This window comes from Salmo salar, chromosome 22, assembly GCF_965601325.2.
Source record: "Salmo salar chromosome 22, fSalSal1, whole genome shotgun sequence".
NCBI lineage: Eukaryota > Metazoa > Chordata > Actinopteri > Salmoniformes > Salmonidae > Salmo > Salmo salar.
The window spans coordinates 23,283,798-23,310,985 of record NC_138312.1 but is presented as its reverse complement, the minus strand read 5'-3'; the positions used below and the strand labels follow the sequence as shown (position 1 = coordinate 23,310,985).

The 27,188-nt window shown below is 41.2% G+C and overlaps 1 protein-coding gene and 1 non-coding gene across 2 annotated transcripts in view; one reads left to right on the top strand and one right to left on the bottom strand.

Moving 5' to 3' along the window:
- The window catches only part of LOC106583019 (protein FAM107B), a 51,710-nt gene extending 39,711 nt beyond the window's left edge, over positions 1–11,999 (bottom strand). Inside the window, exon 1 of the mRNA XM_014166756.3 lies at positions 11,544–11,999. Within this exon, the coding sequence (XP_014022231.1) occupies positions 11,544–11,567 (24 nt within the window). The 5' untranslated portion in view covers positions 11,568–11,999. The remainder of the gene's footprint in view (positions 1–11,543) is intronic.
- LOC123729729 (U7 small nuclear RNA) lies at positions 6–60 on the top strand. Its single transcript, XR_006761437.1, has one exon. It is a non-coding gene; the product is annotated as a U7 small nuclear RNA (small nuclear RNA).
- Positions 12,000–27,188: the final 15,189 nt, after the last annotated feature.

Sequence of the window (27,188 nt, the reverse complement as noted above, 5' to 3'; positions counted from 1 at the left end):
TAATGGAACATTTGTTCTTTTAGTATTTATCCAGTAGGTTTTCTCAAGGAGAAAGCCCCCCACGTATATATTAAAGATAATAACAAAACACTACAGTAAATACTACGGTACACCACAGTCCGCAAAAACACTATAGTAAATACTACAGTATACCAGACTTCAGTCTGCAAAACACTACAGTGAACTATAGTATTCCTAACATAGTATACACTATAGTATTTTTCCATGTGTGATAGCCTAGCCAGGTAGCTAATCTTTTGAATATGGTGTAGTAAAAAAAACAGAAACAGTTAGCATTAGCTTGCTAAATATGCTAGCTAGCTACACTGACAGCTGTCACTGCCCTACTTGTTGTTATTTCTCCACTCCATGTGGAAATCACCACAACGTTCCAACCCTCAATTCGTAAATAAGTATTAGCAGCCTGCGTCATTCTTCAGAGGTGGAACCTAAATAAAGAATTTCCGCTCTAGGACAGGAATTAAGCATTGCCCTCTGATGGGGGGCCTTTAAGTAAGCATTTGCAGAGGGTCAGGGAAAGGTTAGTATGTGGCTTACTCTTTAACCTTAATCTTGAGTGGCCCTTTTTGGCTTGTGTTCAGTTTAAATAGCAAGTGCTAGTCTGTCTCACAGTTTTAAACATATAACTCATATGACTTGGTTTTCAGGCATGGAATTTGTCCTGCCCAGAGCTTGGTCTTTGGAGCATCTTGAACATTAGGGCGTTACAGTAAACCATTACATTACAGATTCTAAGTTTATTGTCAGTCTTAAGGGTTTTAGTCAGAAGTCCTATCATCATTACCACTGTGTGTTTAATAAGTAAGCAGTACATCTGGTTGGCATAGGGGCCCACAAATCATCAACAAATATAGCTAATGGCTGTTTCCTATTTCAATGTAGCCATCTACCTAAGATACCCTACCCTCACCCTACAGCCATATAATTACAGATACAGTGCCTTGTAAAAGTATTAATCCCCCTTCGCATTATTCCCCCAAAAATGTCTTCCTAAATTATGCCAGGATTCAATCCAATCATGGGCTACAGGCATTGCAGCTTGTAAAGGTAATTTCTGATTGAGCCAACATATACAGCCTTTACCATGAATGGGAACATTTCTTTAAAAACCTTCATGCCTACAGTGCCTTGCAAAAGTATTCATCCCACTTCGCATTTTTCCTATTTTGTTGCATTACAACCTCTAATTTAAATGTTTTTTTTATTTATTTGGATTTCATGTAATTGACATACACAAAATTGTGAAATGAAAAAAATAACTTCTTTCAAAAAATAAAAAATATATATATTATGGAAAAGTGGTGCGTGCATATGTATTCACCCCCTTTGTTACGAAGCCCCTAAATAAGATCTGGTGCAACCAATCACCTTCTGAAGTCAAATAATTAGTTAAATAAAGTCCACCTGTGTGCAATCGAAGTGTCACATGATCTCAGTATATTTACACCTGTTCTGAAAGTCCCCAGAGTCTGCAACACCACTAAGCAAGGGGCACCACCAAGCAAGCGGCACCATGAAGACCAAGGAACTCTCCAAACAGGCCAGGGACAAAGTTGTGGAGACGTACAGATCAGGGTTGGGTTATAAAAAAATCTGAAACTTTGAACGTCCCACGGAGCACCATTAAACCCATTATTCAAAAATATAAAGAATATGGCACCACAACAAACCTGCCAAGAGAGGGACGCCCACCAAAACTCACGGACCAGGCAAGGAGTTACATATGTATTGACGCTGGAGAGACGAAGCAGGTACGGGGAGTAACATTTAATAATTGATGGACATATAACGAGCCAGGAATAGCGTCAGCATACAGAAAACAAAGACAAAAAAACAATCAATGTAGCAGCGGGGAACAGAGCTGGGGAACTGACAAATATAGGGGAGGAAATAAACAGGTGATAAGTGAGTCCAGGTGAGTCCAATAACGCTGATCCGTGTGACGAGGGAAGGCAGGTGTGCGTGATGGATGGCAGGAGTGCATTATGCAGGGCAAGCTGGCGCCCTCAAGCGCCAGGAGGAGGGAAGAGCGGGAGCAGACGTGACAAGGAGGGCATTAATCAGAGAGGCAACAAAGAGACCAAAGATAACCCTGAAGGAGCTGCAAAGCTCCACAGCGGAGATTGGAGTATTTGTCCATAAGACCAATTTAAGCCGAACACTCCACAGAGCAGGGCTTTACGGAAGAGTGGCCAGAAAAAAGCCATTGCTTAAAGAAAAAAATAAGCAAACACATTTTGTGTTCGCCAAAAGTCATGTGGGACACTCCCCAAACATATGGAAGAATGTACTCTGGTCAGATGAGACTAAAATGTAGCTTTTTGGCCATCAAGGAAAAGGCTATGTCTGGTGCAAACCCAACACCTCTCATCACCCCGAGAAAACCATCCCCACAGTGAAGCATGGTGGTGGCAGCATCATGCTGTGGGGGATGTTTTTCATCGGCAGGGACTGGGAAACTGGTCAGAATTGAAGGAGTGATGGATGGTGCTAAATACAGGGAAATTCTTGTGGGAAACCTGTTTGTCTTCCATAGATTTGAGAATGGGATGGAGGTTCGCCTTCCAGCAGGACAATGGCCCTAAGCATACTGCTAAAGCAACACTTGAGTGGTTTTAGGGGAAACATTTAAATGTCTTGGAAGGGCCTGGTCAAAGCCCAGACCTCAATCCAATTGAGAATCTGTGGTATGACTTAAAGATTGCTGTACACCGGGGGGGGGGGGGGGGGGTCTTATGCACGCTCAAGTTTCTTTTTTTTCTTCTTATTTCTTTCACAATACAAAATATTTTGCGTCTTCAAAGTGGCATGTTGTGTAAATCAAATGATACACACCCCCCAAAAAATCTATTTTAATTCCTGGTTGTAAGGCAACAAAATAGGAAAAATGCCAAGGGGGGTGAATACTTTCGCACCTACCGTGCCTCACCTCAACAATGCCTTGATTTACTCCCAAAAACTCTCAAGGAGAATGGTGTGACTGTTTACTCAAAGCTCCACAACTGATCTAATGGTACTCATTGAAAATAACAAAAAGACTACTGAGTACATTTCAAAATAGGTTGTAAATGTTTTCTTTAGTGCCCCAGTGTACTCCAATTCCATTGTGCATTCCCACTGGGCACACACTGCTTGAATCAACATTGTTTCCATGACATTTCAATGAAATTAAGAGATGTTGAATTGACGTCTGTGCCCAGTAATTGACTGTAAACTGTTTGGGGATTCAGAATGCTTTCCCTTTTTAAACACTCTTAGCACCTAATTAGCCATGACCCAGCACTTTGAGGACAGACCTGTAGGCTACTACTCATCAACTCTCACCTTCCTCCACCATCTTTCTCTTCCTTCCCTGATTTAGACACTGTTGGTGGCCACAGACAATAGTGACTAAAGAACCCCATCAATGAGCCAGACAGTTTAATAAAAAAGCATTCCAAATTTCTGCATGGGTCTGGTCTTATGTCTGAAAGTCTAATTAAACAATTATGTAAGAAATACCTACACATATATTCTGGGTTTGTAGGTAACAGACGAATGGTTGCTCAGTAGAATTCTTATAGTGATGTTCTATCAAATACACTGAACAAAAATATAAACACAACATGCAACAATTTAAAATATTTTTCTGAGTTCCAGTTCATTTAAGGAAATCAGTCAATTTAAATAAATAAATTAGGACCTAATGTCACGAATCCCACCGAAGTTGGCCCCCCTGCCTGCTCGTGCGGCGCTCGGCGGTCATCGTCGCCGGCCTACTAGCCGCTGCTGATCCCTTTTCCCTTTTCTGTCGGTATGTCTTATTGTTTGCACCTGTTCCTTATTTGTGTGTCTTGATTTGTGGTTATTTAAGCCTGTTTAGCCCGCCCAGGTTTGTGCGGGATTATTTTACGTCAGTGTGCTTTTTGGATGTGCTGGCGATCTGCCTGGATTATTTTCTTTCCGGACTGTGTGCCCGTTGTGTATGGGTTGGTCATTTAGTTCACACGCCTGTTGTGTTGGCGTCGACCGTGTCGTACCAGAGAAAATAAATCTCATTTTTTCTTACCTCTGCTCTCTGCGCCTGACTCCTACCACCACTCCTAGCATTCGTGACACCTAATCTTTGGATTCCACATAACTGGGAATACAGATTTGCATCTGTTGGTCACAGATACCTTTAAAAAAAGGTAGGGGGGAGGATCAGAAAACCAGTCAGTATCTGGTGTGGCTACCAATTGTCTCATGCAGCGCGACACATCTCCTTCGCATAGAGTTGATCAGGCTGTTGATTGTGGCCTATGGAATGTTGTCCCACTCCTCTTCCATGGCTGTGAGAAGTTGCTGGATATTGGCGGGACCTGAAACACGCTGTCGTACACGTCGATCCAGCATCCCAAACATTCTTAATGGGTGAAATGTCTGGTGAATATGCAAGCCATGGAAGAACTGGGACATTTTCAGCTTCCAGGAATGGTGTACAGATCCTTGCGACATGGGGCCATGCATTATCATGCTGAAACATGAGGTGATGGCGGTGGATGAATGGCACGGCAATGGGCCTTAGGATCTCTTCACGGTATCTCTGTGCATTCAAATTGCCATCGATAAAATGTGTTTGTTGTCCATACCATAACCCCACCATTACCATGAGGCACTCTGTTCACAACTTTGACATTGCCCACATGACGCCATACACATGGTCTACGGTTGTGAGACTGCTTGGATGTACTGCCAAATTCTTATGTTAGAGATGGTAGAGAAATAAACATTAAATTCTCTGGCAACAGCTCTGGTGGACATTCCTGCAGTCAGCATGCGAATTGCACACTCCCTCAAAACTTGAGACATCTGCGGCATTGTGTTGTGTGAAAAAACTGCACATTTTAGAGTCCCCAGCATGTAAACACTTTTGTGCTCAGAATTTGAGAGAAATAAGCTTTTTGTGCTTATACATTTTTTAGGGGGGATCTTTAATTTAAGCTCATGAAACATGGGACCAACAGTGTACATTACTTTGCAATAAAAATGGCAAGCTTTAGGGTAACATTAGACCTGTGAAAAAACATAGCACTGATACTGTAGTTTCTCTGCATGAACGAGTCCATAACACTAGTTACTTCACAGTTAAACTCTTTCTAAAGAGGTAGCCAGTATTGTTAGTCTGTCCGTTGGGTAATGTGGACAGGGATTGTCTCTGATTGACTTAGTCTGCCTCAGTAGGTTTTTGGCACAAGACAGATTTAACTCTACTCGATGTCCCAGATAGCAGTAGGGAAAATGCAGTACTATCAGTGAAGAAACTGAGAGCCATATCCATGCTCTCTCTCATCATGGTTGCAGTCAAATAAAAGACCCTGGTGTTACATGTGTCTCTTCCCCTCTATGATTAATAGGAGTTTAGTAAGGTCAACCTGATACAGTTTTAACAATCTACAGTGCCTTCAGAATGTATTTACACCCCTTGACTTTTGTTGTGTTACAGCCTGAATTTACAAGTGATAAAATGGCCTAAACACAATACCCCATAATGTCAAAGTGGAATTAAGTTTTTCTAAAGTTTTACAAATTAATTAAAAATGAAAAGCTGAAATGTCTTGAGTCAACAAGTATTCAACCCCATTGTTATGGCAAGCCTAAATAAGTTTCATGGACTCACTCTGTGCATAATAGTGTTTAACCTCTTGTCGTTCGCCTAGGATAGGGGGCGCTACAGCGATTTTTGAAAAAAAATGGTGCCCATTTTAAACGGCCTCCTACTCAAACTCAGAAGCTAGGATATGCATGTAATTAATACTTGTGGATAGAAAACACCCTAAAGTTTCTAAAACTGTTTGAATGGTGTCTGTGAGTATAACAGAACTCATATGGCAGTCAAAACCCCGAGACCGATCGTAACAGGAAGTGGAATTCTGAATTGCGTACTCAACTTCATCAGTTTGCCTGTAAATCACACAGTGAGCAATGGTTCATTGAGCACTTCTTATTGTTTCCCGGCCCTCAGTCTTTACAAAGTGATTTGAGCCTTCTACTGTGAAAACTGAATGAATGAGACGCAGTGGAACGTGGTCACACAGAGAGGGCCATCACCATTATGACGCCGGCGCCCCTGGCTACCCTCCCCTTTCGAAACATTTTGAAACACAATGCAATCGTCCCCCTTGATTCTTATTGGAGCTCTGGTTGAAAAAGGCCCTAAAGATTTATGTTATACAACGTTTGACATGTTTGAACGAACCGAAATAAGTGCTTTCTGATGAAGATAATCAAAGGTAAGGGATTATTGACAATAGTATACAAGACTAGATTTGATATGCGATTGTTCCAAGATGGCGCTGACCTGTAACAGTAGCCTATTTTCTGAGTATCGCATCCCCTTTTATCGCAAAGTGTGATTACCCAGTAAAGTTATTTTTAAATCTGGCATTACAGGTGCTTTCAAGAGATATTCATCTATAAATCTTAGAATGACAATATTACATTTAAAAAAAAATTTCGAATAGTAATTTAGTAAATTGTAGCGCTGATTCACCGGATGCATTTGAGGGAAAATAGTTAGTCAACGTTACGCGCCGATGTAAAATGCTGTTTTTATATATAAATATGAACTTTATCGAACAAAATAATGCATGTATTGTGTAACGTGATGTCCTAGGGGTGTCATCTGATGAAGATTGTCAAAGGTTAGTGCTGCATTTAGCTGTTTTTTGGTTATTTGTGATGCATGTGGTTGGTCGGAAAATGGCTATGTGGCTACTTTTACGATATACTCCTCTAACATAATGTAATGTTTTGCTTTTGCTGTAAAGCCTTTTTGAAATCGGACAACGTGGTTCGATTCAGGAGAGGTGTATCTATAAAACGATATAACATAGTCCTATATTTGAAAAAAATATATATTACATTTCGTTATGCTAATGAGGAAAGGATTTTTCGCTGGATGTCCGACCAGGGGTTAACATACATTTTTTATGACTATCTCATCTCTGTACCCCCCACATACAATTATCTGTAAGGTTCCTCAGTCGAGCAGTGAATTTCAAACACAGATTCAACCACAAGGACCAGGGAGGTTTTCCAATGCCTCACAAAGGTCACATATTGGTAGATGGGTAACATTTTTAAAATAAGACATTGAACATCCCTTTGAGCATGGTGAACTTATTAATTACACTTTGTATGTTGTATTTTTACACCCAGTCACTACAAAGATACAGGTGTCCTTCCTAACTCAGTTGCCAGAGAGGAAGGAAACTGTTCAGGGATTTTACCATGAGGCCAATGGTGAAATCAGTTACAGTTTATTAATGGCTATGATAGGAGAAAACTGAGGATGGATCAACAACATTGTAGTTACTACACAATACTAACCTAATTGACAGAGTGAAAATAAGAAAGCCTGTACAGAATAACAAATATTCTAAAATATGCACCCTGTTTGCAACAAGGCACTAAAGTAATACTGCAGAAAATGTGGCAAAGCAAATCACTTTTTGTCCTGAATATAAAATGTTATTTTTGGGGCAAATCCAATAACACATTACTAAGTACCACTCTCCATATTTTCAAGCATAGTGGTGACTGCATCATGTTATGGGTATGCTTGTAATTGTCAAGGACTGGGGAGTTTTTCCGAATGAAAAACGTTTTAGAGCTAAGCACAGGCAAAATCCTGGCAGAAAACCTGATTCAGTCTGCTTTCCACCAGACATTGGGAGATGAATTCACCTTTTAGCAAGACAATAACCTAAAACTACTAAACTGTAGTTGCTTTCCAAAAATGTTCCTGTCACATCCTGACCAGTAAAAGGGGTTATTTGTTATTGTAGTTTGGTCAGGGCGTGGCAGGGGGTGTTTGTTTTGTGTGTTTGGGGTTTTGATGTATGTTTTCTATTTCTATGTTCCCTATCTATGTGTTGTATTTCTTTGTTTTGGCCTGGTATGGCTCTCAATCAGTGACAGCTGTACATCGTTGTCGCTGATTGGGAGCCATACTTAGGTAGCCCTGTCTTTTGTGGGAAGTTGATTTTGCATTGCTGTCTGTTAGCCTGCAAAACTGTCTAGCTGTCCTTCGTTTTCTTGTTTTTGTGTAAGTGTTCAATAAAAGTCAAAAATGAGCACTCAACCCGCTGCTCCTTGGTCCATTCACTACGACGGCCGTTATAGAACTTCCCACCACCAACGGACCAAGCAGCGGGGTAAGGAGCTGGAGAGGAGCTATCTAGAGTCATGGACTTGGGAAGAGATTCTCGACGGACAGGGACCCTGGAGACAAGTGGGAGAATACCGTCGCCCGCCGGAGGAGATAAAGGCAGCGAAGGCAGAACGGCGTTTCTGGGAGGATCAGCTGGCACGGCAAGAGGAGGCTGAGAGGCAGCCCCAAAAATGTTTTTTTGGGGGGGGGGCACACGGGGAGATTGGCTAAGTCAGGCAATAGACCTGAGCCAACTCCCCGTGCTTTCCGGAAGCGGCGTGGTACTGGTCAGGCACCGTGTTATGCGGTAGAGCGCACAGTGTCTCCAGTGCGCGCTCATAGCCCGTTGCGCTACATCCCAGCCCCCCGCAAGTGCCGTGCTAGAGTGGGCATCCAGCCAGGAAGGAGTATGCCTGCGCAGCACATCTGGCCACCAGTGCATCTCCTAGGCCCAGGCTACCCTGTTCCTGCTCTACGCATGGCAGCCATCAGTCCTCTGCACAGCCCAGTTCGCCCTGTGCCAGCACTCCGCCCGTGCAGGGCTACTGTTACAACCCAGCCAGGACGGGTTGTGCAGGCTGTGTGCTCCAGACCTCCAGTACATCCTCAAGACCCGGTCTATCCTGTGCCTGCTCCCAGAGCCAGGTCTCCTGCATGTCTCCCCAAACTGGTGAGTCCTGTGCCTGCTCCCAGAGCCAGGCCTCCTGCATGTCTCCCCAGCCTGGTGAATCCTGTCCGGCGCAGCCAGAGTCGCCCGCCTGTCCGGCGCAGCCAGAGTCGCCCGCTGCGAGGGTCCCCCATCCGGGGTTGGCGGCGAGGGACCCCGCTCTAGAGGCGCCACCAAAGTGGGGTGAGCCAGTGTTGGAGCGGGGTCTGCGTCCCGCTCCTGAGACACATCCGTAGGGGGGAGGATTGGGAAGGGGGGGTGTAGCACAAGAACCGTCAGTGACGGTGGCCACCCTCCCTTCCCTCCCTTTAGTTTTTTGTTTGTTGATATGGGTTATTGTTGGTGTCTTATGGCTAAGGTGCATTCGGTGTCTGCACCTTTGGGGGGGTACTGTCACGTCCTGACCAGTAAAAGGGGTTATTTGTTATTGTAGTTTGGTCAGGGCGTGGCAGGGGGTGTTTGTTTTGTGTGTTTGGGGTTTTGATGTATGTTTTCTATTTCTATGTTCCCTATCTATGTGTTGTATTTCTTTGTTTTGGCCTGGTATGGCTCTCAATCAGGGACAGCTGTACATCGTTGTCGCTGATTGGGAGCCATACTTAGGTAGCCCTTTTTCCACCTGTCTTTTGTGGGAAGTTGATTTTGCATTGTTGTCTGTTAGCCTGCAAAACTGTCTAACTGTCGTTAGTTTTCTTGTTTTTGTGTGTTTTTGCACCTTACGTGTGGAATGATCTATAGTACACTTTAAAATTGGAGGAATTGGTACATTTCAGACGGTTGTTAGGGGACCTAACATCATTTTTTATGATGGTGTTCTTCTTTTTGTGTATTGCTGTGTATAATAACATGTATTTTAATGTGTATATGAATGTGTACTTTGAATTTGTGTTCATTGTGTTCATTGAATTTTGATGTGTATTGTGTTGCTACAGGCCTCATCTGGAAAAGAGAACTTGGTCTCAGCATTGTTAAAATAATGTCAAAAAATCCCTAGCCATCCAATGAGAAAGAATTGGGAGAAATCAAAACAAAAGGGTTAGACTGAATCAATCATGTTACAGCTGGTTGTCTACTGAACTGTATTCTGTTATGTAACCCGTTAAATAATAAGGAACATTGTTATAACGCCCCCTTAGCTTCTGTAAAGAGGCACATAATACCGAGTGAGTATGTTTCTTAATGCCTCATATCTAACGTTGTTTACAAAAATTCTTGCTGCATTTGGGCCACAACACCCAAACACCCATAGGGGTAATTCTGATTGGGACTATGCAGTTAAAATGCTGGTGATATTGGGCAAGGTTGAGTCATTTAATTTGTAAAGATGGGAAGAGATAGCTGAAGATACAGTCACACTGTGTTGAGATCCGTGAATGTTATGGAGTAAATATTCTAGTCCTATGATGGTTGTATTTCATCACAGTATAAGACTATTTGTATGTGGTGTGTGTGTACCTTTTTCCCTTACTTGGTGACAATGCTATGGTAAACATAGCTATGCAAAAACATCTGCAGCAGACTGCAGGTGTCTGATATAGGTGATATTGTAATGTGTTTCTCTTATGACAAACTTCCTAACTTTTGCACTTTTCATTTCCCTGCTCTTTCACATGAACACATTTTGACTCCAGGATGGCTTCACCATAGCACATAAATAGATACTGTATGAATTACAGTCAAACATATGCCCATTAATCTTACTCGGTCACCCCCGTACAAAAATGCATGAAATGAAATGTAAGTCACTCTGGATAAGAGCGTCTGCTAAATGACAACAACAAAAAAGATATGACACAGGCCCCTCGGGTGATGAGAGGACACATGCATCCCATAATGCTCTAGTAACCCTCTGGGAACCCCAGCTGTCAGCTGGCATCCGCTGGCTCCATGGTAACACAACCTGATCCACACCCTCAAACAGGTGTGTCCCACCCCATAGTTCAAATGTTTGTGAATGCAGCCCTGTGCATACTCTATTGGACATGGTCTGCTTGCTCAATGGCCAACAATGAAGTTCCCTAGTTAATCAGAAACCTCTGGGGTATTTGCGGAATTTATATTCTCTATGCATGCCTTCATGCCCAGCATTATCCACAGTTACATTTATGCATGGATGTGTGACGGTAAACAATGGAAAGGTCAAGGTTGCTAATCCTGCCATTCAAACAGCTAATATCACATATTTCAAGGCTGACTAGTGAAAGTTGCTTATGTTCTGTGTGATGTTCAGCCAAGTGATTCAATTGATTTGTTAGTCTGTAAAGTCCACAGTTACTATACTGAACATGGTATACTAGCAAACAAACACAGGTATTTCTGTCTATTCTAAGCCATTAAAGAGATTGTCTGCAAAAGCTGTTCTTGGTTCTTTATAATGAGTCTTCAAATAAATCATGTTTTCAGCAAATTATATACCATAGCTTTAGTAACAAGTAGTAGTCTAGCACAAAGGCCAACGAATGTGACTCCCTCCAAGACCTTCCCCAATAGGTAAATCAATAAATAAGCAACCAAACATATACATTTACATTTACATTTTAGTCATTTAGCAGACGCTCTTATCCAGAGCGACTTACTCATATCTAGGGTTAGTTAACAAGATGTATTGAGGCAGTATAGTAAGACATATTAACAGTGTTGAACAGCAACTCCAGCCCGTCTTAGAAGAGGAAGCCCACTTACTTTCTTTGAATAAGATGCCCCCATGCTCCTGCATGTAGAGGTCTGCTAACTCCGTATGCCCGGCCAGGTGTGGCTTTTTTTGGGTCTCCCTCACCACAGTTCTCCCTACGTCCCTCTACTTCCACCAGGCAGGGCCAGGCTCCAGGCTCTCCCTCAGCTCTGCTATGTCCACCCTGCCTGCCTGCTCCAGGGAGGGGGCAGATGGACGGTAGAGAAAAGGGGCCTCCTAGCTTTCCCTCTGGCACGCTGACAACAACAGACAGGGTTGCTGTACTGTACTCCAGACAAGGCTAGTTCATAAGATGCACCTCAAGACTGGCTGTCCTGACTGGTTGAGGAGGGATCCATAACTCCACAAATCAAACCTCAACTATTGCAAGGTCATGCTATCAGTTAGATTGTATAAAGAGAGGGAGAGTAAGAATGAGAAGGCTGGGTAGTGTGTGTGTGTGTGTGTGTGTGTGTGTGTGTGTGTGTGTGTGTGTGTGTGTGTGTGTGTGTGTGTGAGAGAGAGAGAGAGAGAGAGAGGTGTATGTGCTGTATGTGTGTGAGTGAGCACCTGTCTGAGCATGGCCATTGTACTAGAGCGGACCCTTCTCAGCCACCTGTTGCTGGCTGACTCCCCACTCTTAGCAGACTTAAGGACAGTAGGGGGGATTATGCTAATTGGGCCTGACAGTGCAGGAACCCAGGGAGAAAGCACACTGTGGGACAGAAGCTCCAGCCAGGGTGGTCACTGTCGCTATGTCACCAGTCATCCCCCTGGCTACTACCAGGAGCTGGAAAACACTGGGCTGGACGGACCATGCCTAGGTGTGTGAGTGTGTGTGGGAGTTTATAACTGTTTGTTATGGTCTTTTCTGCTTCTCACCTCTTTAGGTTGACCTTCTCAGGCTCTGCTAGAGCTGCATTTATTTCGAGAAAGTTGTTCCCTCGCTTATGCCCTTATTTACTCCCTCGTCTGTCATTTACTGACTGAAATACAGTCCCAGGTTCTGAGTGTCGTCCCCTTCCCTGTTTGAGAATTTGGCCACTAGGAGCAGCTGCCACAAATCGGGCAAGTGTCCCAGGGAAAGCATTCTAACGTACTACTGGATTCAGTTTGGGTCCATATTGAACTTTTCTAAGACTGAGAACAGAAAGCTCCACTCCATCCTGTCGAACGCCTTCTCAGCATCCAGTGAAGCCAGCAGGACAGGGGTCTTCTGTGTGTTTACTTGATCTATAATATGAAAAAAACAGCGAATGTTATCAGAAGAGTACTTGTCTCTAATAAATCCAGTTTGCTCCGCTTTTATTATTTTGGGAAGAAAAGTGTTTACTCTTTTGGCGAGCAATTTGGTAATAATTTTTTGGTCAAAATCCAACAAGCTTATGGGCTGAAAGGACGAGCAGGATAGAGGGTTCTTGTCTTTTTTGAGCAACACTGTAACTTGGGCTGTGTACATAGAGTCTGGGAGAGCTCTGTTTTTGCAAAATTTATCCAGCATTGGAATGAAAATACATCTAAGCTGGGGCCAAAAAGCTTTGTGAATCTCTCTGGGAAATCTGTCTGGGCCTAGGCTCTTGTTAGGCGGCATGGAGATAATTGACACACTGAGCCTCTCGTTATGACTGTAGATGTGTCTTAATCGATAAAATGGTGATAAATGAAGAAGGCCTATGTGAAAATGATAAATACAACAAACAAAAAAATACAGAAAATTGTCTATAGGCCTAATATCTGATCACTTTGTCTGCCAACTAGCCAATATGTTCTACAGACAATATAACAGGCTGTAAATGGCACATTTTCTTACTTGACATAAAAGGGGAAATAAAAGTAGGCTAAAACGTTAATAGGCCTAGGATAGGCTATAGGGCCTATCCCTCTCTCAGCTAAAAGAAAATAAATATTAGACGGCTATAAAGACATTTAGCGGGGCGGGTGGGTCATTGGATGGCGGCTATATGTTGTCTTACCTCCATTAGTAATAACAGTAATCGCTTTTAGTCATTGGTCCATTTCTCAGTTGGCAGGACTGTCCTTCAAAAAACGTTTTGCCTCTTCGGGAGTTTTGAAGTGTCTCAGGGCTCCTTGGTGAAGAATCCTGAGCTCGTTTTGGTATTTGAATCCCCTAATGATGCCTCGGTCAATGGAGTGTTTCTTAACCTTGTCAAACTCTCAGCGCTTTCGGCGTATTCCAGCTGACAGGTCCTGGTGTAAATGAGTTTGGCTTTCCCACTGTAATGGTGTTGATTTTTGCTGCCTCGTTCCTTTTTGGTGAATCTCAGGAAACGTATGGTGATTGTGCTCGGTGAGCTCTCTCGAGTTTTATGGGCTTGTCGGTGGACAGGCGGAGCCACTACGAAGTTTATCTTGCAGGTAGTGGTTCAGTGGCATGTTTCCGTCTTCTTTTTCAGCCAGGTTTAATAAAACACAATTATTCCTTCGCCCCATATTTTCCAGGTCCTCTGTTTTCTCTTCCAGATGCTCTATTTTCTTTTTAGCAGATGCTATTGTTTCCATGGCTTCTGCCAGTGAGTTTTCCATGAATAGGATTCGCCCCTCTGCCTCATCCAGGCGCCCCGTGTTGATGGTTATCTTGTTGTTGATGTCAGGCAAGGCATTTTCCTGGGTTGTCACCTTGCCCCCTATCGCACTGAGCTGAGAGTTAATGCCATCTCGTTTGATGTTGAGTTCTGTACGTTGGGATCTCAGCACAGAAAGGATGTCTTCAACAGAGGGCGGTTGGCAGTTGTTTGGCCTTGGGAAGGGATGGGTCCTCTTGCCCCTGGCTAATGGTGCTAGCTTTTTCTGAAGGTAGCTGTTTCTTGGAGGCTTTTTCCACGGCTATTTCTCCGAGTCCGGGTAAAAATGTCACATGTAATTTCACCTTTTGTAGCCGCCATGACTTTTTAACTAAAGCTAATGGGGTTTTAACTTGAAGTGGAGGTAAGATTAAGAACTGGAAATTACTTGTGCGGAGCTCTCAGTTCATGCGGCCATCTCGTTCAAGGGTCACGTGATCCCCGTATTTTATTTTTGGATTATTTGTGCACTTGTTTGACGTTAATGCATTGTTAGGAGCTACTAACATCTGCATTTCGCTGCACCCACTATAATATCTGCTAAACTGTTTCCGAGACACATAAACTTTGATTTGAATTCTGAAAGGATAGAAACTGATACAGTTGAAGTAAAATGAAAAAAGAACTTAACATCAACATGTAATGTTTTACAAATTGAATAATGAGGACAGCTCTGTAAAGGAACTCTTCCGTGTAGCCATCATATTCCCCTCTCTCTGCTCTTCCTCAGGATGCAGCCTCCCATCTCCACCACCCCTTGCCAGCCATCATATACACTTGTCTCAACATTATGCTTCACTACCTACAGTATATGGAGGAATACAAAAACAAACAAACACAAAGAAGAACATGTATGATTCCTTGAAGCAAAGTGCACACATTATTTGATATTCTATAACCTTTATTGAAAAGTACATGCTTACTGTACTTTCTCAAGGGGCTTTGTCCATTCATGTAACCTGCTTCAACAAAGACCCAGCCATCTCTGGTCTCCAGTGACTTCGCCCCGGTGCTCCCCATACTGACAAACGTCTCCCTGATTGTGTCCGTCATCCTGAGAGATGGCATCAAACAGTTTTCGATTTTGGCTAGTCGGGTTTTTAATGGCATGCTGGTCAGAAAAGTCTCCTTAGTCTCTATCCCGACCTAGAATTGGAGCTACCATACAGGGCTGGGATCAGTTACGTCAATTCAGCTTATTTTTATTGACAACTTACTTTGTAGCTGGATCATCTAATGGAGGCCACAGGAAATACACCAAACATGTTTTTTATACTGTGTTTTACGGTCCACTATTTACCAGGTATTTGAGAATTGCAATGTGAAGTGTTAATTACCTAAATATTATACAGTTGTCTCTTTGGGATGCATGGAAATAGTACCAGGAAGTTACATTGAAGTTATCTATCATGTTGCATTCCTGTTTTGTATGCAGATACCACCCTTACAAAAAGATCACATGAAAAAATCATGTGGTTTTTGGTCACGTAAAAAAAAGATTCACATGGATCATTCACGTGAAAAATCTCATGTGGAGTTTTCGAACATGTGAAACTGCAAATGTTATTTTTACAAGTGATGAGCAATCGGGCTCCAGAGTTCCTCTGTAGAGATGGGAGAACCTTCCAGAAGGACAACCATCTCTGCAGCACTCCACCAATCAGGCCTTTATGGTAGAATGGACATACGGAAGCCACTCCTCAGTAAAAGGCACATGACAGCCCACTTGGATTTTGCTAAAAAGGCACCTGAAGGATTCTCAGATCATGAGAAAAGATTCTCTGGTCTGATGAAACCAAGATTAAACTCTTTGGCCTGAATGCCAAGCATCACGTCTGCAGGAAACCTTGCACCATCCCAAGGTTGAAGCATGGTGGTGGCATCATGCTGTGGGGATGTTTTTCAGCGGCAGGGACTGGGAGACTAGTCAGGGTCGAGGGAAAGATAAACGGAGCAAAGTACTGAGAGATCCTTGATGACAACCTGGTTTACCTTCCAACAGGACAACGACCCTAAGCACACAGCCAAGATAACGCAGGAGTGCTTTGGGACAAGTCTCTGAATGTCCTTGAGTGGCCCAGCCAGAGCAAGGATTTGAACCCGATCGAAGATCAATGGAGAAACCTGAAAATAGCTGTGCAGCGATGCTCCCCATCCAACCTGAAAGAACTTGAGAGGATCTGCAGAGAAGAATGGGAGAAACTCCCCAAATACAGGTGTAGCGTCATACCCAAGAAGACTCGAGGCTGTAATCGCTGCAAAAGGTGCTTGAACCAAGTACTGAGTAAAATGTCTGAATACTTATGTAAATGTGATATTTCAACAACAACAAAAATTCTATAAAGGTGCAACATTTTTGCTAAAAACCTGTTTTTGCCATGTCATTATGGACTATTGTGTGAAGATTGATGAGGGGGGAAAAACTATTTTATCCCTTTTAGTATAAGGCTGTAACGTCACAAAATGTGGAAAAAGTCAAGGGGTCTGAATACTTTCTGAATGCACTGTATAAGTGAGATTTTCACATGTGGAGTTTTTTAACATGTGAAACTGCAAATTGGATTTTCACATCTGGAGTGTTGTAATATCAAAAACATCAAATGTGATTTTCAAATGTGATTGTGAAAACTTGCAATTCCACATGTGAAAGTTACATTTTCACGTGAATGTTTTTACAATGTGAAACCGCTACTTTCAAATGTGAAACTGCAATTCACGTTGTCACGTCCTGACCAGCAGAGGGAGTAATTGTATTAGTTTTGGTCAGGACGTGGCAGAGTTTTTGTGATATGTGTAGATTGGTTGCTGGACTCTCAATTGGAGGCAGGTGTTTCTAGTTGCCTCTGATTGGGAGTCCTATAAACAGGTTTGTGTTTTTCTTTGTGTTTGTGGGTAATTGTTTCTGTTCAGTGTGTTAGCTGTCAGGGCTGTTTAGCTGTCGGTTGTTTCTTGTTTTGTAATTATCTAGTGTTCTGTCTGAATTAAATTATGAACACTAACTCCGCTGCACCTTGGTCTTCTCTCCAGTACGACAGCCCTTACACACGTGAAGTGAAAGCATGTTATTGTCCTCACATGTGAAAAGGTGGTTTCACACGTGAAAAAATTAAGCTCAACAACTGAACACAGCTATTTCAAATGTGAATCAGCAAATTTCACATTTATTTTTTTTCATAAGGGCAGAAGGCACTTACTTTCAGAATACATGTTGAAGGAACCAATCTTTTCAAACTCCCCACTTTCACATTGGAAGACAAAAGATATTTGATTGTACTTACTAAAATACTTAAAAGTTGTCAAAGGCTGGTCCCGAATGCGGGATCAACATCCAGCGAAAAATCAGAGCGCCATATTCATAACCTAACCATAACCAAATCGAATATTTTTTTCTTCTCAAACATAGGACTATTTTACACCGTTTTATAGATACACTTCTCCTGAATCGAACCACGTTGTCCGATTTCAAAAAGGCTTTACAGCAAAAGCAAAACATTACATTATGTTAGGAGAGTACATGTCAAAATAGCCACACCGCCATTTACCGACCAACCACATGCATCACAAATAACCAAAAAACAGCTAAATGAAGCACTAACCTTTGACAATCTTCATTAGATGACACTCCTAGGACATCGCGTTACACAATACATGCATTCTTTTGTTCGATAAAGTTCATATTTATATATAAAAACAGCATTTTACATCGGCGCGTGATGTTCAGAAAATATTTTCCGTTAAATGCCTCCGGTGAATCAGCGCTACAATTTACTAAATTACTATTCGAAAACATTTTTAAAATGTAATATTGTCATTCAAAGAATTATAGATTAACATCTCGTGAATGCAACCGCATTGCCAGATTTAAAAATAACTTCACTGGGAAATCACACTTTGCAATAAAAGGGGATGCTATGCTCAGAAAAATAGGCTAGGCGATACAGGTTAGCGCCATCTTGGAACCATCTAATATCAAATATACTATTGTATACTATTGTCAATATTCCCTTACCTTTGATTATCTTCATCAGAAGGCACTTCCAGGAATCCCAGGTCCACAACAAGTAGTTTTGTTTGAAAAAGTTAACAATTTATGTCCCAATAGCTTCTTCTTGTTAGCGCATTCCGAAGGCTACTCAAAATGTACTGTAGCGCGCGGGACTTGTCGTCACGAATATGCAAAAAAAATATATTTAAGTTCGTTCAAATATGTCAAACGTTGTATAACATAAATCTTTAGGGCCTTTTTCAACCAGAGCTTCAATAATATTCAAGGGGGACGATTGCATTGTCTTACTAAACGTTTCGAAAGGGGAGGGTAGCCATGGGTGCCCGCGTCATAGTGGTAATGGCCCTCCCCCTGTGACTAACTTCCAAAGCCTCTCTTTCGGTCAGTTTGTACCATAGAATACTCCAACCACTTTGTAAAGACTGTTGACATCTAGTGGAAGCCTTAGGAAGTGCTCAATGAATCCTAACTCACGGTGTGTTTTATAGGCAAAGTGCTGAAGGTGAGTCCACAAATCAGATTTCCACTTCCTGCATGGGATCTGTCTCGGGGTTTTGACTGCCATATGAGTTCTGTTATACTCACAGACACCATTCAAACAGTTTTAGAAACTTTAGAGTGTTTTCTATCCAAATCTACTAATTACATGCATATCCTAGCTTCTGAGTTTGAGTAGGAGGCCGTTTAAAATGGGCACGTATTGTTTTCAAGTTTCGCTGTAGCGCCCCCTATCCTTAAGGAGCTATAAGAGGTTAACCTCAGTAAATGTTTTTATTACACAGTAGGGCTTCTCTAATGCAACTCACCATTCACAAGGATAATATTCAGCCCAACCCCGATGTTGTTGTAAATGCCACTCATGATGTTATAAAGATTAAAAGGTGTCATATTACACTATGACACACTATTTCATACTGTACAGTATACATTCCCTGGCTACATCTCAATATTTTGGAATAGTATATTTACCCTCTTCTACTCCCTTCCTGAATGGGTAATTGACCTTGATCATGAATTTCTTTCGATTATTTTATTCATTTTCAGATCAAGGTTCATGCAGAATGAGAGACGAGGAAAGTCAGGTAGTTAAGACTGTAGGGCACAGACATTTTTACAGAATTACACTTTCTATTAATTTGTAGTTTGCCCTAGCTCTAGGATCTCAGAACAACAAACTGGGCGACAATGACACAAAGTGAGTTTCTACTGCCATCTGCAGCCTGTGTGTTTGATTCAACTCTTGCACTGACACAGCAGTTAAATTGAGATGTCTGCTCAGTTCCAAATGGACATGTTCTCAGTACCTCACTCTCTCTACTCATGTCTGCCATCGAAGCAGATCCTGGGTCCGACTATATTCGCCACACCACTTCTTACAAGAAAGACAAAGTTAGTTGGTGGACATTCATTTTGAAGACACATTTGGTTCGAGGTTGTTCAACTTGCTGTGGTTATTGAGACGGAAAATGAGTTTTTCTACATAAAACATGCCATTTTAGGTAGGCCGTCATTGTGAATAAGAAATTGTTCTTAATTGACTTGCCTAGTTAAATAAAGGTTAAATAAATAAATAAAAACATTTTAACATGCAAAGCCATTCATACCCGGGCTGTTGGCAGAAGTATTTAACTGTCTGGACAGCCTTGCCCTACCCATTCTGACTCTTTAAAAATCTAACGGCCTGCAGGCACTGGGCTATTTTCCCCACAGATAGAATAAATTATCACTAATGTATGAGAATGACAAAAGGATGTCTTACTTAAATTGTTTGTCATGTCACCCTGAAGTATTGATGTATCAATTGAGATTCAATTAGCCATCTTTTCCATATTGACAGAACAAAAACTGCATTATTTACATTTTATAAATAAGCGCTGATTATGAGTTTAGGTCAATTTCAACTGTGAGGGAATTACTGTGCTCGTTAGTGATAGATTAGGACAGCTGCTTGACATCACATTGCCATTTATTTAGTTTTGTTTAATTAAATGTTCATTAAATAAATGATTTCTGTGTCATGATTAATGTGTTACCTTCACCAACGGGAGAGCATCAAAGTACTGAGTATATTGAAAAAAAGAGGATGCCATTTAGTAATGGTTTTTTTATGAACCCCACTACATCCTTGAGGGTATTAATAGGACCCTCACTGAGCAAATTGATAGGTTGCATTACTGGAAAAGCACTGAAAGAGGGTAAATAATGGACAACCTAAAGCAACATTCTCAGTTAATTAACTGTTTGATTAATTCATTTAAGAGTGAAATCACTCCAGTCAGGGCAAACATTTTTACTTTTTGGTCCACCAGTCACTGTGGAAGGTAGATGTAAAAAGCCACTTAGATCTTTTACCAACCAACATATTTTGTTCGCCATTTTGCTCAATTGTATTACATTTAACCAAAATATCAGAGACAAAATGTTCAGCTGCCCCTTTAAGGGCAGAAGGTTACCGTGGTAATGGGGTCACTCAAGCGTGTGTTTGTATGTGTGTGTGAGATTTGGGATCTGAGTAAGTCATCTCTTCACTATCAGTTGAAGTAACAGACTCAAACTAAAGTTGGAAACAACCTAGCTTGTTAACAAAACAATGTAAATATCCAAGAAACACAAGGACAAAGTTTCACTTTGTAAACTTTCGAGTAAATTAGACCAACTTTTATGCCTGTGCGCAACGCCTCCAAATATTAATCTATCAGCACTTCACTCAGTGCGCACAGCTCCCCTGTCAGGTATTGTTTCTGCGCAAATTGGGATATAGGATTCGTATTTCTTTGTGCGATTAGCAGCTATGAAACAAAACAGCAGAAATACTTTGAAAACAGCTACTGCAGCATTTTACTAACCCAAACTCACACATGCTCATACTTTACTTTTTACTATTTTTATTCGCGAATATAGTACTTGCACTGTAGAGCCCTACAAATTGACCACACAACATGGTTGGTGAAATATAGGCCCACATTTTTACCCGCCAATACCTAAATCAACTGCATTTGGTGGTTGGCAGTTGTTCATTTTATGCACTGGTTCCAGTGGTATGTAATTATAGACTTTCAGAATCTCTATTTTACAAAAAAATGCTTCTGTAGATTACTTTTGGTGCTATACTTACTTGTGTTTGAGTTTTTTCACTCTTCAATACGTCTAAAAAATTAAAGTGATGCAGCAGACAAGAAGAAAAAGATTGTTTACCATCCATGTTCCTCTAAGATTTCATAAGAAATGACTATAGTGATAACCTATTGTTATGAGTGTTATAAAATAATCCTGTACCCAAATACTTTTGAAAGCCTTGGTCTTTGGCTGTACGATGGAGGGCTTGGACCAGATGAAGCACAGAAAGATGAGTGTGGACAATAGCACAACAACATATGCAGCACCTTGAACCACTGGAAGACATTAGGATGGTCAACACATAGATAAAGCAATATCTGTCTTCATGACGGGTTAAATTGGGATTTTGTTGATGGTAGACAAATTCTAGGCATTCTATGCAGATTCCCTCTATGTGGAGTATAACTTTTTTCCATTCACCCTGTCTGCTGAACAGCTAAATATATACACATATATGCACATATATACTCATCTTGACTGTTTGGTTCTGTGAGAATGTTCTGTTCTGACTAAGGGATCAAATAAACAGATGATGGTGAATTTAAGATGCTTTAACTACAAGCTGCCAAAGTATGCCCTGACTTATTTTAACGCACAAGAAAATACCCCATGACTGAAGCTGCCATGTAGAACTGAAACCATGCAACCTACACACAGTTAAAGTAGCTCTGCAAAAAATTATAAATTAAGTTTCCCTTATGCCCTATAGTAACTCTAAATACTTTGATTATCAATTACTCAGCTGTACAGTAAGTAATTAGATCGTAATGCAATTTAAAACTGGAAAAAGGCTTATTTACCTGTCCAGTGGGGAATGGTTATCCATTGCTGTCTGCCTGGAACTGAAGCCCTATCCAAGCTCAGCTATGATATGTAACTGAAACACTACCACTACTAACTACTACTACTACTACTACTACTACTACTACTACTACTACTACTACTACTACTACTACTACCCTGCCTGCCTGCCTGCCTGCCTGCCTGCCTGCCTGCCTGCCTGCCTGCCTGCCTGCCTGCCTGTCTGCCTGCCACACCCCCAGAACAGAGTATGTCCACAACACATACTGCCCCTAAGGGTTTATTATGGAAATATGGCAGCTGTTGTTTCACTAGGGGTTTATGCATATTAAGAAAGTTACTTCAAATCCATACAATACCTTCCCTAAGACCGCCTTTAAACTTGTTGCACAATATTTCAAAAGTTGGCTGGATAATAATCTCTCGAGGACAGATCTAAGTAAACATAACTGGTACCTTAGAATCTGTCGGGAAGAAATGGGATGCATGGGATAACGAGCAGCAGTAATTATGGGGTTTGCCTTTTTTGTCACTGATTATTTTGACAAATCACGATTTCGCATCTTTACAATTCCGGAAGAGGAGGGGATATTCGGCCCATAGATTTCTTCTGGTTCCACTTCTTATTCTAGCATCTCTCAATCCCCTCTCAACAGGTATGGACCCAGAATTTAATCGAGCAGCTGACCAATTCCGAAAGACTTTAGTTCCTGTCTGAGCCGGTGGTTATGATGACAAGAGGTAACCACACACTCACTCACTACATGTTAATGTTTTTAAGTGTATGTCAATTGTAAAGTAAGTTTTTGTTTGTAATGTCTTTTCGTTATGTGTCGGACCCCAGTAAGACTAGCTGTCGCCATTGGTGCTGTATATGTGAGATGTGTCATGGTATAGTGAGATTACTGCTGAGCGATTAGTGCTTTTTGAGGTCGGTTGGGTTTCGATTCGATTAATAAAAAATAATAATGATTTTCGATTTCGGTTTAGATTATTTGGGTTGAATGCTGCAACAACAAAATAAAACAATTAATAGAAGTCCCATGATGGTAGTGACTGCCCAATACTGCTTAACCATTTATTCACTTTACTTTTATAAAATATTTCAGTTGTTGTGTATATTACATTTGTTTTATTTAATGACTTTATTATTTCATTCCAAGTCATCATCTCATCTCTATAGAGCTGCTGACTACGCTGTCTGACAAAATCACAATTTAAATAAGGCATTCTTTTATGACTACTGAATACCAACTATCAATCACTTAGATCATGTATTTTCAGGGAGAGATACCTTACGAAGCAACAGCTGGTCTCTATATCCCCTGACGATCACACGCATTCTGCTGTCTCTTCCGCAGGCATAAAAGAAACTGATCGGACAAGAAGATACACAATGGATTATGGTCATTGTAGTTTTATGCGCTAAACTATGTCAAATATTGGCCTATTGAAAACTACAACTCCCTACCACATCGCACATTTCAGGCTGGATCTGATTTATCTCTAGAAAACTGACATTGGTCAATTAGTTGTTTACAAATATTTTTTTATACACACATTTTGGTTAATCGCTCAGCACTAAGTGAGATACATGTATACATGGTGTTGTGTAACCAGGGCTCTAAAAAAATATATCATTGGTAGCATTGGTGCTCCCATTTTATTTAAAGTTAGCGTTGTCCGGGTTAGAGTTTGGTCGGGGTAGGCCGTCATTGTAAATAAGAATTTGTTCTTAACTGACTTGCCTAGTTAAATAAAGGTTAAATAAAAAAAACTAAAGAAATGATGCTGTCAGTCTTTCCTCAACTCTTAGCCAACAGAGTCTGGCATACATAGTATTTATATTATCCCTCTGATTACAATGAAGAGCAAGATGTGCCACACTGTTCTGGGCCAGCTGCAGCTTAACTAAGTTTTTCTGTGCAGCACTCGACAACACGACTGGACCATAATCAAGATAAAACAAAACTAGAGACTGCAGGACAGAGTCGGTGTAGTACAACTCGATCTTAGTCCTGTATTGATGCTTTGCCTGTTTGATGGTTTGTCGGAGGGCATAGCGGGATTTCTTATAAGCTTCCGGGTTAGTGCAGTTGCTGGCTGTAATCCATGGCTTATGGTTGGGGTATGTACGTATGGTCACTGTGGGGACGACGTTATCGATGCACTTATTGTTGAAGCCAATGACAGATGTGGTGTACTCCTCAATGCCATTGGAGGAATCCCGGAACATATTCCAGTCTGTGCTAGCAAAACAGTCCTGTAGCTTAGCATCTGCTTCATCTGACCACTTTTTTTATTGATCTAGTCACTGGTGCTTCCTGCTTTAATTTTTGCTTGTAAGCCGGAATCAGGAGGACGGAATTATGGTCAGATTTGCCAAATGGAGGGCGTTATCTGATGTTAGCAAGTTATTGATTTCATGAACCTTATTTCTAAGGCTACATATATTAATATGGGCTATTTTCAACCCTTTCCTGGGTAGCTTATCAGAGAGAGACATAATATGGAAAAGAACAAACAAAGCAAGATAAAAAAATATACATTCAGCAGTCCATTAATCAGTTGGTATGTGTAAGTGTGTGTGTACTGTCTCTTTAAAAATGTCAAGCTTGTGAACATGCAAAGGATATGTCATTCATTTATTTTCAATCTCTTTCCGTGCCCCCCAAATGTTTGTACTGGTAAAGTGACCAGGTTGTTAGATAGCTAGCTAGCTTATGATGTGAAGTGACTGAACACGGTATAAACAAATGGTTATGGCCTGCGATTAGTTTAGAACGGCCTGCGACGGTTTATGAATGTAAAATGGGGCCAATGCGCAATAGATGGGAGAAAAACATAGCAGCGTTGATATGGGTGGATCTTTGGAATTGTTTGGGCTAAAGACAAGTAGTTTTCTCTGTATTAATAGTGCAATTACAATGGTCACGGATCTGCGCACACTTTCTTGAAACATTTAAACAATTATTATCTGGCAGACTTTTTTAAAGGCACACTGGCTCTCCCAAATACAAATGTCAGGTCGTAAGGCAAAATATTGAGGCTCATATAAGACCAAACCCTTTCCTGAAAAAAATCTACTTCTGTTAAATTGTTCTGGCAAATCTGCGGGAAACTCATAGTTTCACATGCAAATTAGTTTTGCGGCAAATTTGCTGCAACTTGTGAACTTCTGGCAAACAATTCTGGGAAACTTGTGGCGAACATTCTACTGTTGCTGCAAATTTGCTGCAAATGTATATTTTATATGCAAATTAGATCAGGTTTTTGATGACTTTGTGTATTAACAACATTGAAATGTCTCATCTACATAAAGCAAATTACATACACTACCGGTCAAAAGTTTTAGAATACCTACTCATTCAAGGGTATTTCTTTATTTTTACTATTTTCTACATTGTAGAATAATAGTGAAGACAACAAAACTATGAAATAACACATATGGAATCAGGTAGTAACCAAAAAAGTGTTAAACAAATCAAAATATATTTTATATTTGAGATTCTTCAAATAGCCACCCTTTGTTTTGATGACAGTTTTGCACACCCTTGGCATTCTGTCAACCAGCTTCACCTCAAATGCTTTTCCAACAGTCTTGAAGGAGTTCCCACATATGCTGAGCACTTGTTGGCTGCTTTTCCTTCGGTTGATACAACACCATCATCTCACTGGCTTCTTCTTTGGCAAGCTCTCATTGGCTATTGCTGATCACCGATCTCAAAACCTGTTGTTGCACATCTCACACTACAAGAACATTGCCGATTTTGTGCCCTTAAAATAAAATACGTTTGAAAATATTGGGACATCTGAGATGGGTCAAAGACAGCATTGGTAGCCCTCAGACTGAATCTCTGACCCACTCACATTTAATAACGAGTGTCGATAAAAGCCCCGCGCCCCAAATAGGCAACGACGTATCTGGGACAGCTAAATCGGGGCCAAAATTGTGTAGTGTACGCCCTGCTTAACCTTTACTATGTTTGTCTCTCAACCTTGCTGAGGAAATCAGTGGTGTAATCATTAAGCTAATTCTGTTGCAAAACGTTTCATCTGTTGCTAAAAGTTTTGCAACTGAAACTGTTTACACCAAAACGGAAAATGCAAACTAGTTTCTATTGGACAAATTCAGGTAAGTCCCAACCCAATTCGTTCCGTTTGCTCGGTTTGCTTTCGTTTTGGTTCTTAAACGGTTTCCGTAATGAATACACCCCAGGTGGCTTTCATGCTTTGGAGTTTTATTTTGGTTCAATTGATGTCTTCAGGCTCTTTATCTCCCTCTTCCTCTCGTATCACAAACCAGTAAGCTATCTACCTTCACAAGTTTCCTCCCTGCCAAGCCAGCCAGCTCCAGGTTGAGAATACACTGCACGTTTTCCATACCACCAACCCAGCCTTCTATCTACAGTCCGGCTTGATCAGGTTAAATATAATACCTATACACTCTTCAGATGGAGAGCATCCTGAAGAGCAGATCGTAAATGCCAAGACCAAATGCATTATAATTCACATGTTATGTTCAAAGAAAAGTGAGAAACAAGGGTTTTCCATTTCAGGGATGGCACCAGTTACACAATGAGAGGTTTTAAGTCTTAGAAGACAAAATGTTAAAGCAGGTCTCAGCAGACATACATCCAGGGATATTCGGGCTCTCAGCTTGGCCTATCTAATGATTTGTTGAGCTAATAGAGTCCCTCTGGGCATTGGATGTCTAACACCTGAGCCCTGGAGCATATTAACATGAGCTCTCTATAGGCTAGGAGAGAAGGTGTTTGAGACCATACAGTACTATGTTATTAACTGAAAAAGGCTTCAAATATTTTGTTTTGAGTATATATGGATGAAGAACAGACAGTGCACATGGACACACCCATGCACACACACACAAGATCAAAGGTTAAAAACACAGCCTTTCTTAAGTACAGGGGTGAGGGACTAATTAACCTAGCTGAAAGCTGTGAAGAGGTACAGAGTGAAAACAGGAACCTTTAGAAAAGAGATCAGGGAATGTTTCAGCTCACCAAGTGTAACATTTTAATGGTTGACCAGGGCTACATCCTGGCTTTTTACCCTTGATTAAATGTACCTTTACAAGCCCTCCAGCATGGTGTGGCCTTATACCAGTGTTTGTTAATAAACATTTACTA